This window comes from Staurois parvus, unplaced genomic scaffold, assembly GCF_062004578.1.
Source record: "Staurois parvus isolate SC_StPar_1 unplaced genomic scaffold, SC_StPar_1.0 ptg000589l, whole genome shotgun sequence".
NCBI lineage: Eukaryota > Metazoa > Chordata > Amphibia > Anura > Ranidae > Staurois > Staurois parvus.
Genome location: NW_028318385.1, coordinates 4,395,181 through 4,407,546, shown reverse-complemented (window position 1 = coordinate 4,407,546; position 12,366 = coordinate 4,395,181). Strand labels below are relative to the sequence as shown.

The window sequence follows — 12,366 nt, the reverse complement described above, 5'->3', positions numbered from 1 at the left end:
CGGCGTTAGAGGAATGGAGGTACCTGCTGGAAGGTGCGGTGCACCCCATCTTAATATTTACTGACCACAAGAACTTAGAGTATCTGAGAACCGCCAAGCGTCTACGCCCGCGACAGGCGAGATGGGCACTATTCTTCTCAAGATTCAACTTCCACATTACGTACCGGCCGGGATCGAAGAACACTAAGCCGGATGCGTTATCACGGATGTACGAAGATGCCAAGGAGACCCCAGTACCCGACACCATCCTGTCCTCGGGTAACTTCTTGGTCCTTCAGTCGGGCCTTTGTTCCAGGCTAATGGAAGCATCCACAAACTTCTCTACCCCAGGCGGAGGGCCGCTCCAGAACAAAGGGGGACTCCTATGGAGGGAAGATCGAATTGTGGTGCTGGACGAAGCCCGAACCCTGGTCTTGGGGCATTGCCACGACCACCCGATGGCGGGGCACTTTGGCCCAGAAAAGACCCTGGAACTTCTCCGACGCTCATTCTGGTGGCCAGACATGGCTAAGGATTGTAAGGGCTATGTAAGGTCCTGTGTCACCTGCCAGAAGAACAAGCCATCAAGAAACAAGGTTTGGGGTCTGCTGCGACCCTTACCTATTCCTGAACGGCCTTGGCAAAAGATCTCATTAGACTTTATAGTCGAGCTTCCGCCATCCCGAGACCACACGGCAATCCTGGTAGTCGTGGACCGCTTGTCCAAGATGGCCCACTTCATCCCGTTGAAGAAAACCCCCTCGGCGGCCGAGACCGCGCGAGTCTTCATTCGTGAGGTAGTCAGGTTGCATGGGGTCCCCGAAGACATTGTCTCGGACCGAGGGGTCCAGTTCACATCCAGATTCTGGAGAGCACTGTGCAAGGCCCTGGACATCAAATTATCTCTCTCCTCTGCGTTCCACCCTCAAACTAACGGTCAAACCGAAAGGACCAATCAGACCTTGGAGCAATACTTGAGATGCTATACCTCGTTTACTCAAGATGACTGGCTGCCACTTCTACCTCTAGCGGAATTTGCGTATAACAACGCCCGCCACTCAGCAACAGGGCAGTCCCCGTTCTTTGCCAACTATGGCTTTCACCCAGTCTTCCTCCCGGATTTGGTGTCGGAATGCCCAGTACCAGCAACACAAGATGTGGTAACGTTCTTCGCTGCGAACAATAAGAAGCTTCAAGTGGCCATCAGTCGGGCCCAGGAAGACTACAGGAAAGCATCCAACAGGAAACGGAGGGGAGATCTGGTATTGCGGCCTGGGGAGAAGGTTTGGCTGGCGACGTCCAATTTAAAGATGCTTTGCCCGTCAAAGAAATTGGGACCCAAATTTATAGGCCCCTTCTGCATTAAACGGATGGTTAACGAAGTAGCCTACGAACTCGCCCTCCCTGACACGCTCAAGATCCACCCGGTCTTCCATGTGTCCCTGCTGAAGCCAGTGGTCCCAGATGCCTTCCCTGACCGGGAATCTAGACCCCCGGAAGCGGTAACGGTCGAAGGAGAAGAAGAGTTTGAGGTTGAAACGATCCTGAAGTGTCGGAGGAGGGGAGGCCAGACCCAATTCCTTATCAAATGGAAGGGCTATGGCCCTGAGGACAATTCTTGGGAACCAGCCCATAATGTCCATGCACCCAGACTTGTCCGGGGGTTCTTTCGCGATCACCCGTGGTGGAGAGATCGGGTGGGCATCCGGAGGCTGCCCGTAGGGGGGGGGCAATGTCAGGGATCTCCTCGATCCCTGCCGCGATGGTCCCGGCGCAGGCGCAGTGCACCGCCCTGTGCAGGGACACGGGCACTAGGTCCGGGCCGGCCGCGGCGTTCGAGTTCGCGCATGCGCAGTAGAAGCCGCGGCCGCCCACTGGGCACCAATGGCAGCGCAGGGCGGGATATTTAAATGGCCCTGAGCTGTCATTCAGTGCCTTCTGGTCTTCCCTGCATCCTGTGAACCTGTGATCCTGTGCCCCTTGTAAGTTTTGACCCGGATTGTACCTGACCTTGCTGCTTTCTCCTGCTCTGACCCTTGCTTTGCCTGACCTCTCTCCTGAATGCCCCCTATTGGATTTGACCTGCTGTTGCTGACCTGGCGTGTGACCCGACCATTCTATGCCCGCTGCCTTGTACCTTGCCGTCCTCTCTGTTACCGACCCGGCCCGTCTGACCTTGCTCATCCATCCATCCATCCCTTGCAGCGGGGTCTTCTGACCTCCTCACATCAGACTCTTCCCCGTGGGAGCCCCTTGCGCATACTACTACCACTGACGGGCGCACCCAGTAGTCACGACCTGGTCTCAGGGAGCTCCAAGTCCATCCCCACCATCAGGGGCCCTGGTGAACAAGCACCCTGGGACTTAGACTCCGTGCGCTGGGGACGCCTATTCAGTGGAGTGCTAGTAGTACCGCCGGGCGGTCCCTTACAGTTAGATTTTGCATAATACTGACTCGTCTAATTCAGGAAGTTTCAGAAGCCCTAATTTCTAGATAAGACAGACGCATATTTTAGTAAAGGCAGAGGGAGATTGACGCTGGTCGTATGTAAGTTCTTCCCCTTTCATTATGCAAAATCTAACACTATATCATTCCCCCCCTTGCCCCTTTTATGAGAAAAGCATATCTTACCTATGTTTTAAAAGCATTGCTTCAGTGAGATCACTTTTTACATTCTTGTACATTTAGCATTAAAAATGAATCCTATGCAGGGCTACTGTTAGAAACCATGGGGCCCCATACAGTCAACCTTACAGGGCCCTATAAATAGAAAATCCCCCTATGGAACTTTAATGCAGCAAACGCATCATTACAGATGTACTCAACGGGAACTTTTTTAATCATTCTTTATTACATAGAAATATTGGTATTAGATACATTAACTTTAACTTTAAAAACATTGGCTCTGATAGCTATTGCAAGGATATTTTCCATCACATTACAACAAAATTCCCAAAAATTACACCGACGCATTTCGATCATTCCACTTTTTGATCTTCAGGGGGCATAAATACAAAGAAAGTTTCTAAATAAACATATTAGAAATAAGTGGTCATTTGCATTTAGCATTTTTATTTATAAATAGCATTCATATAATTACCATGTTGGTACTTACAAGGGAACTGAGCAGTCAATATTAATCAGAGCATGTAAAATATATAGACACAGCGCCAATAAATTATATATAAAGCTGCAAACCTAACCAAAGAAAAGGTAAGTGACAAAAAATATATAAAGGAATGCACTAAATACCAAATCACATGAAAATGCAGATAATATATTGTTATTATTATTATTATACAGTATTTATGTAGCGCCAAAGGGTTTGCTCAGCGCTGTACAATAGTAAGGGGGACAGAACATGAGACAAGACAGTAACAATCTCTCTTTCAAGCTTACAATCTAGGAGGGAGGGGAAAATGGTACAGGAGGAAATGGCTGTGGGGGATGGAGTGGTGGGAGGAGTGGAGGAGGTCAGTTGTTAGGTGAGGGTGGGGTAGGCTTCCCTGAAGAGGTGGGTTTTCAGTGTGCGCCTGAAGGTGAGGAGGGTAGGTGACAGTCGGATGGATTGGGGTAGGGAGTTCCAGAGGATGGGGGAAGTCCTGGAGAAATCCGGCAATCGGGCGTGGGAGGAGGAGATCAGGGAGCTAGAGAGTAGGAGGTCCTGTGAGGAGCGAAGAGCATGGGTAGGGTAGTATTTGGGTATCAGGTCGGTTAGGTAGTTTGGGGCGGCGCTGTGAATGGCTTTGTAGGTCAGAGTTAACAGTTTGAATTTGATGCGTTGGGCAATCGGGAGCCAGTGAAGGGATTGGCAGAGGGGGGTGGCAGATGTGGAGCGGTTGGTGAGGTGGATGAGTCTAGCCGCTGAGTTCAGGATAGACTGGAGTGGGGATAGCGTTTGTTTGGGTAGGCCAGTGAGAAGGGAGTTGCAGTAGTCCAGGCGTGAAATGATGAAGGAGTGTACGAGTTGTTTAGTGGTGTCTGGGGTGAGGAATGTACGTATCTTGGAGATGTTGCGGAGGTGGAGCCTGCATGATCTTGATAGTAATTGGACATGATGTAGGAAGGAAAGGTTCGAGTCCAGGGTGACACCCAGGACTTTGGCATGTGGGGTGGGAGTGATGGTGGCGTTGTTAGTAGTGATGGAGAGGATGGGGGGGGCGCGGGTTGGGGGGAAGACCAGGAGCTCAGTTTTGGACAGGTTTAATTTGAGGAAATGGAGCGACATCCAGTCTGATATGTTGTTCAGGAGGTGGGCGATGCGGAGGGAGAGGGGCTGAGATGGGGGGTGGAGAGGTAAATTTGTGTGTCGTCGGCACAGAGGTGGTAATTGAAGCCGAGGGAGTGTATTAGTTTGCCAAGGGAGGAGGTGTAGATGGAGAAGAGAAGGGGCCCGAGGACAGAGCCTTGGGGGACTCCGACAGAGAGGGGGAGGTGGCAGTGTTATAGGTGATGCTGAAGGAGCGTTGGGATAGGTAGGAGGAGAACCAGGAGAGAGCAGCGTCCCTAATGCCAAGGGAGTGCAGTTTAGTAAGGAGGAGGGGGTGGTCGACAGTGTCAAAAGCCGCGGAGAGGTCAAGGAGCAGGAGGACAGAGTAATGGCCATTAGCTTTGGCGGTTAGCAGGTCGTTGGTGATTTTAAGTAGGGCGGTTTCGGTGGAGTGTAGGGGATGGAAGCCAGACTGTAGAGGATCAAGGAGGTTGTTATCAGTGAGGTGGGCGCTTAGGCGATTGTAGGCCAGGCGCTCAAGGAGCTTGGAAGTGAATGGTAGCAGGGAGATGGGTCTAAGGTTGTTCAGGTCAGTGGGGTCAAGGGAGGGTTTTTTGAGTATGGGGGTGATGTGCGCGTGCTTTAGAGGGGAGGGAAAAGTGCCAGTGGAGAGGGAGAGATTGGAGATGTGGGTGAGGGAGGGAATGATGGAGGGGGGGGGGTGACTGGAGGAGCTGTGAGGGGATAGGGTCCAGGGGGCAGGTGGTGAGGCGGGCTTCGGTGAAGACCATAGAGACCTCCTGAGGGGTAGCTGGGCTGAAGGAGCGGAGCGTTGGGGAAGTGATAGGCGATGGCGGCTTACCCTCTCCGTGCCAGTGGGGGTGGTTGCTGCTTCCTTGTATCTGCGGAGCCCGGGGCGGGGCGTCTCGGCGACGATCCTCGGCCCTCCGTGGTTCGCGGTCCTCTGTGGTCTGCCGCAGCCGGTAGGAAAGGCCGCGGCTTCAGGGGTCGTGGTAGGCCACGAGTCGCCGGATCTCCGCCGGAGGGACAGCGCTCCGGAAGGCAGGGTTGTGGGCTTACGGTTCCTGGTGGGGTGGTGGGCGTGTGATCCCAGGTGGGGTGGTGGGTTAGCGATCCCTGGTGGGATGGTGGGCTTGCGATCCCTGGTGGGATAGTAGCCTAAGGTCCCTGGTGGGTAGTGGGTGCCCCTGTTTGTGTCCCTGGTGGCTAGCGGTGGGATGGCACCTGGGCTCTCTGGGCTTCCTGGTGGGGTAGTGAGTGCCCCTGAAAGAGGACCTGGTGTCCCGGAACGTCAGGATGGCAGCAGACCCCTCCTGGGTGTCAGTAGGACCGGTGGGGATGGTGGCAGCTTCCCCGGAGGAGCGGAGGCGTCCCACCGCGGCCGCGATCCTCGCCGCGATTCCGGCCACGGCCGGCATGAAACACCGCGGCTTCGGGTGCCGTGGTAGGCCTCAAGCCGCCTCGGTCCACCGGAGCTCTGCCAGAGGGATGGAGTGTCCAGGGCCTCTTCAGGGTGTTGGTGGGGACCTCGGTGGCAGCTCAGGGGGCCAGATGGTGGCGTATGGCAGCGGATGGAGTGCGGGGGCGCTGAAGCTGGCATTCATGCGGCTGCTCCGGGCGCCATCTTGGTAGAAATACATAAATAAAATAAAAAATATATTTATAAATGTCCGTAATTCATATATAAGTCCAAACACCAATATATGTGATTAAAAAATCTCTTAAACAAGAAAAAACACTGTGTAGCAAAATCCACCACCGAATGAAATGGGTAAACTCACCAGACCTATTTGCTGATCAAATTATAAATCATCAAAAATAACATTTGCTCTGGGAACGATGATCTGTTGGAGTATCCAGGAGCAATAGACTGCAATCAGCCAAATCAGCACACATGGAACAGCCTAAACTGCAAGTGGTCATCATGCCTTCAAAACTTTGGAAATGCTCGGGGAATCAAAGAAGGGAGGTAGTGATTCTCTATTTGCATACTGTAAACATGCTTGTAGATGCGGCGCCCAAATTCCTTGATACTCGATTTTCTGTTATGACCTTACAGGGCCCTCCCCCTTTACTATGCTGCAGATATGAATGAACACAGTGAGTGATCGGTATCAATCACTCATTGTGTTCATTCAGGAAAGGAAGGGGCTAGTAAATGTGTCCTTTCCCCACTCTCCATCCTGAAGGATCCTATTGTGTGCTTGCAGCTGCCGGTGGTAAGGAGTGGAGGGATGCCCACAGCACTGCGGGGGTGGGGGCACACAAAGGGACAGCAGGGGGAAATGTGTAGCGCACTGGGAGGGTGATGGGTGCAGGGTGGGGGGGGGGTGATGGGGGGGTAATTACTGGAACCGAACCCCTGTATGGCTCTCTCTGCAGCAGCTGAAATCCAGCAGGAGAGAGAGAAAAAGCCAGCTTTCAGCTACTCCAGACAGAGTCATACATGTGATCGGTTTCAGTAATTGACCCCCCCCCCGCCATGTTGATCATCCTCCTCTCCCACATCCGATTCACTCAGCTGCCTGAGTCCCCTTGCTGGCCTGGGACCTATACAGGAGGCCTGGTGGTGCCCCCTTATCCACTGCCATGATCCTATGTCCAATTGGGATCTGGATGTCAGATAGGCAAGACATAAATTCAGTTGGCTTAGTGATCCATTGCCCAAATCTTCTAAATTTGTCTGTCTATACATACATGAATAGGATAAAAGTATGAATTCTTAGCATTGGCATTTAGAGGCTGGATCAGATGAAGCAAGACCAGTGTTGTTATAACATTTATGAGATAGTTGACATAGCCATCAAACATGTACAAAATTATTAAATAAAGCCCTTTAGCTAGACATGTGCATGAGAAAATACCGTTTGATTTTTATGGTTCTTGAAGTATTTTGGTTATTACTCCAAGAGTTCATGGATCAATATAACAGTGTTGGGTTCAGTGTCTCTGTCTGTGTGTTACCAAAATCAATACATATTATGATGCCATGTCTGCAAATATGGGAGCTTTTATGCAGCACTAGGTGGAATAAAGGGAGTCTAATCATTTGAAAATAGCAATGCCTAGATTTATTTAGGGTGCAACTTAAAGTGAACCTGTGCCAAGACTATGCAGACTAAAGTATTTATATATTCTAAACAACTAGAAAGTGCACTTTAAAACATGCCATAATTCAACTCTGTAGCTATAAAAATTGTAGAGATACTTATCTTCACATTCACAATAGAAGCACTGGGGAGTCAGCTATATCTCTATTATTAAAATTATTGCAATTTCATTACTCATTTACAATTTTTATTATTCATTTTATTAAAGATGTTTAAGGTGTACTATATAGGCCTGGACATTAGGGGGTAGATTTACTAGAATTCAGAATCTGGTGCAGCTGTGCAGGTAGCCAATCAGATTCTAAGCTTTGACAATAAAACCTGGAAGCTGGTTTCTGTGCAGAGCTGCATCAGATTTTGCATGCTCCAGTTTCAGTAAATCAACCTCTAAGTGTGTTAATGTATATGTAAAACCAATTAATAAACATCTTATATGAGATACATTAATACCTGGTAGCCTTGCAATAAAAAGCCCTGTTGAGGCACTTCCTGTTATGAGGTGACAACCCTCATTTGGGAACCATCTACCAACTGTGTTCCTGTGTTGTCACCCTTTTACATGCTTTTGATGGAGACTACAAATATCTGTTTCAACACATATTAGACAGGCATGGTCTGCTCTTGTCGGTGTGATGAAATGCGTAATTATTATTATACAGGATTTATATAGCGCCGACAGTTTGCTCAGCGCTTTACAATATAATGGGAGACAATACAGCAATGATACAGTTCAATAAAAGAGGGATTTAAGGGTCCTGCTCCTTGGAGCTTACAATCTAGGAGGGAGGGGCTAGTGGTACAAAAGGTAGTAACTGAGTTAGTGTAATGAGAAATGCTATGCAGCAGAGGCTGCAGGAGAGTAACATCACTGGTATGCACCAATACATGGAAAAAAAGCTGAAAAGTATTTTATTAATAACATAAAAATAAGAATATTTTCTTTTACATACTGAGCTTTAGCTTTGTCTCATTGTTTAGTGAATTCAACAACCCCCTATATAATATCATACTTCCCATTAGCACAGAGCCCTCTAAGACTAGTCATGTGATACTAACCAAGCTGTTTTATATCTTATTGTCCACCTCTCCCAAGTATTTGAATAAAGGTTTGTTTATAAAAAATGTTATTGTGAATAAACTTGCAGTGCCTAGGACAATACATTTACCATATAATACCAACCCTCCATGCTTGTATAGCAGCTCAGGCAACATCCATACACATGAAATATATATTAGGGTGCCATACAATAGATGAATCGCCTTGTCTCTTGGTTCTATTCATAAATAGCGAGCATTGGCTGACTCCACACCAGTTATCCAGTTTATTAGTCAGGGATTACCTGTCTGACTTGTAGTGGAGTGGACACAGTGACACTGAATGGCAGACCAGTGCTCCAGGGTTCCCTTAGGGCTGGGAATGATAACCACATTTACCTTGCTTGCCATTGTTTTCCTATTTCTCTATCCATCAGTGTATTACTGGATAATATTACATTTCATTTGAAATAAAAACTGCAAAATCGGTAGCGGCTTGATTAACATTGATTGTCGAGTGAAGACTGATACGAACAAATAAACCATTATCCAAGGGGATCATAGCAGTTATAGTTTTTGTTCATTTTATTGATCTGTTCTACTTTTTTTCATTGTGCTATATGGTGAATAAATATGAGATCAGAAAGTGCTTGCTGGCAGACAGACGCTGAAATGAATACATCACTTAAGCATGGCAGAAAATGAGCACAATGCCTTCACTGCCGCAGCATAAAAGATAAGAAATAAATCCTAAAGGACAAGGTAATTAAAGACAGCGAGACTTTTATGATGTCACTCGGTACAATTCCATGAAAGGGCGATAATGTCAAATAAATTTGTACTTTGATAGCAGATCTATGTAGACGTCATTGAGATTCTTGATAAGATTAAGCTCAATAACTGCAGTACGCATAAACCAAACATATAACGTGTTGGGGAGCTTATCTTTGCTTATCTTCGTGAGTGGCATATGTCTGAAGAACTGATCTTGTAACAGACAATGATATTATGAATAAACACTTTGTAATACACAATAGTATGAATGATTGAAATAAATGTGATTTGGAGGGGAACCAAAGAAAACAGTATTGCCCAAACAATGGGGGTTACTAGCCTGAAAAATCTACAACCTGTTCCACTCGTGTAGTAAGTCATTACCCAATCACTCTTTGTGAAGCCCAGAGAACTAATCCGAAAAGTATATCTATCTGCTGATTGGAGAGCTATAGAGCTGACTCAGCAAGGGGTGTTTTGGACCTCTGCAGGGAGACCACTGGTCCAACACAGAGAGCAAGGATCCTCCTCTGCATGGAGACCACTGGTCTTACACAGAGATCAAGGATCCACATCTGCAGGGAGACCACTGGTCCTATACAGAGAGCAAGGATCCTCCTCTGCAACATGCTGGCAGGAAACATACCTTTTTCCAGAGAAAACAAATTCCAAAACTTTGAACACCTTTAGCTTTGGTACACCTTGAATGTGCTGTATGTAGTATATCTAAAACTAAAAGTTTAGTTGGCTTTTACCTAACTTTTCTCAATTTTACCCCATTCTCCTTTTTATAAAAACTTACTGTTACTTGCTGTTCACAGTAATTTGCTGCATTTTATTAACATATTATTATAATAATACTATCCACATTTCTGCCATTATCATTTAAAGTGGGAATAAACTCCAAATGGACACTTGTACCTACAGGCAAGCTTACCTGTAGGTACAAGGAATATCTCATAAATGTGCACCGTTTAGGAGATATTTAGTGTCCCTGCAGCTGGTGACGTCTGACCCGTGCCGTTCCTTTAGAGTTCTGTGGCACGGCTGAGTCTCCCGCCATGCTGTCATCGCAGCTTGGCCAGTCAAGGAGCCAGAGCCCGTGAACCTGGAAGGAAGACCAGGGGAAGATGGAAGCCCTGTCAGTGGTGACAGTGCACCGCTGGAGGGCTTTGTTACTTAGTTACGTCTTTCATAATGTGCTAGTATAGAATGCATACAAGCACGTTAAGACACAACCTTGCAGGAAGAAGTTTTTTTTTTTCTTTAAAAAGTCAAGTTTACTACCGCTTTAAAGTGACACAAACTCTGGTTTGAAAAAAATTCTATATAAGTATGCTCTCTTTACTCAAAAGCCTACTTTCTGTTGCTCTTAGTCTCCTCCAAGTCCCATATTCCATTTTTTTTTTTTTGCTTCTGTCATCCGACTTCCTGTTAGAGGGAGGCTATGTTCCTTCTCCATGGTCCCACTGTTAGTAGCAGCATGACCACTCTCTCTTTTTCCCACTCCCAAGATGGACTAGGGACTATATACTAAGCGATTTGTAGTATTTATTTCTGTTTTTGCCTGCACAATTATACCATGTTTTGCTACATTGACCAAACATAATTCAGAGTTTTCAGTTGAGGGACACTCAAGGAGGTATCTTTTTACTATTTTTCACAAGTTTTGATGCATTTGTACACCTTTTTATTGCTTGTGTTTTCCACAAGCATAATTTTATGTGTTTATATACTGAAACAGTGGCAAAAACCCATAAAAGAAAGTTAAATCTACTGAAATAAAATGCCAGATTTCCCCAGCTGCTTTCTAAATAGCCTCCAAAGATTATATGTTGTGCATAAATATGCCACATGTATATTCCAGAAATGTCATTGAGATAACCAGTCTCTACTGCCTGTAATTGTTTCATTATCGTAGTGGGATTTTGTATTAGCTCTGATTGCTAAAATGTAATATTTCTCTTGTCTTTAGGCATACTTCAGACAGGGTGTTGCCCTTCAGTATCTTGGTCGCCATGCAGATGCCCTGGCTGCGTTTGCATCCGGATTGGCTCAGGATCCCAAGAGTCTACAGCTGCTGCTAGGCATGGTGGAAGCAGCAATGAAATCCCCTATGAGAGGTGAGTGTTGTTCATTGCACTATGAACATGTGCAGTGTGACAGACCCAACTGGGATAGGGGCTATTGAAGGAGACTAGGGGCTAGTCTTCTACCCCCTGATTGTCGCCCATGGAGAGAACAGATCATCCTCTAATGATGGACAACAGCGTGATGAATTCTTTGTGCCTAGTCCCCTCCAAAAGCCCCGGCCCATGTTGGGTCTGTCACATTCAGTATCTGTTGTCTGCTGTATAAGAACAGAATTCCCTGGTTCTGTTGCTAAGCCCTTGTCACTTATCTTCTCCCAGTTCAACAAGACTTTGTCAGTGGCCAATAAAGATGTTATTATTAGCCTCCCTGGAGGTATTCCCGAGTGTAGCTCTTTAGGTCAAAATCGGTTTTAGACCAGCTAGAGAACAGCGATAGTAAATCAGAACCACTTGCAGAACTGAGTGATAATGATTCGTGGGGAAATTCATCATCAGACACTGAAAACGATTTTGTGACTTTGCTCAGCGATGTGCGAACTTGGTGCTCTATTTCAAATTTCAGTGTTTTTGGTTATTTATTAAATTATAATTTATGATTTCGTGTTTCAAATTTTAACATACCCGGGATGTTTACTAGACTCTTGTTTGGACAGATTTCAGTGAGTTATTGCTAAAAATTACAGGCCTACAATAAAAAAATACATATTTCCATGCAAAAAAATGTACCGCTTTGAGCACAGATATATGGACATAATCAGACCGCTAGGGAGGCTACACAGAGGATACATAGGTGAGCTAGTTTAGCTTCAAGTCAAGAAAGTCTTTAATTGAGTAACCTGCTACACATAGATGCATAGAGAATGGGTTTCTGTCTCCAAAGCCCAATAGCAAGCACCTGTGGTGTCTGCTCTTGGACAGGATTTTTTGATGTATTGGAAGCCCTTTTAAAACTCTCAAAATACTGCATGTTAACATTTGTGTAGTAATGAACAGTAATGAGGTGTGAAGAGGGCCTAAAACAGCTGACAGTTTTCCCTTAAGGGCTAGTTCACATAGACATTTGGTACAAGAGTTTATCAAACACCTCATTCCTTTATGAATTAATGACATACATTTTATGATGAATTCAACAAGTGTTTTTGA

The 12,366-nt window shown here is 46.5% G+C and overlaps 1 protein-coding gene across 2 annotated transcripts in view; it reads left to right on the top strand.

Moving 5' to 3' along the window:
* The window catches only part of TTC28 (tetratricopeptide repeat domain 28), a 670,967-nt gene that overhangs the window by 190,624 nt on the left and 467,977 nt on the right, over positions 1-12,366 (top strand). For both annotated transcript variants that reach the window (XM_089692516.1, XM_089692515.1), the window contains exon 2: positions 11,106-11,253. In XM_089692516.1, coding sequence (XP_089548642.1) covers positions 11,106-11,253 — 148 coding nt within the window. The remainder of the gene's footprint in view (positions 1-11,105; positions 11,254-12,366) is intronic.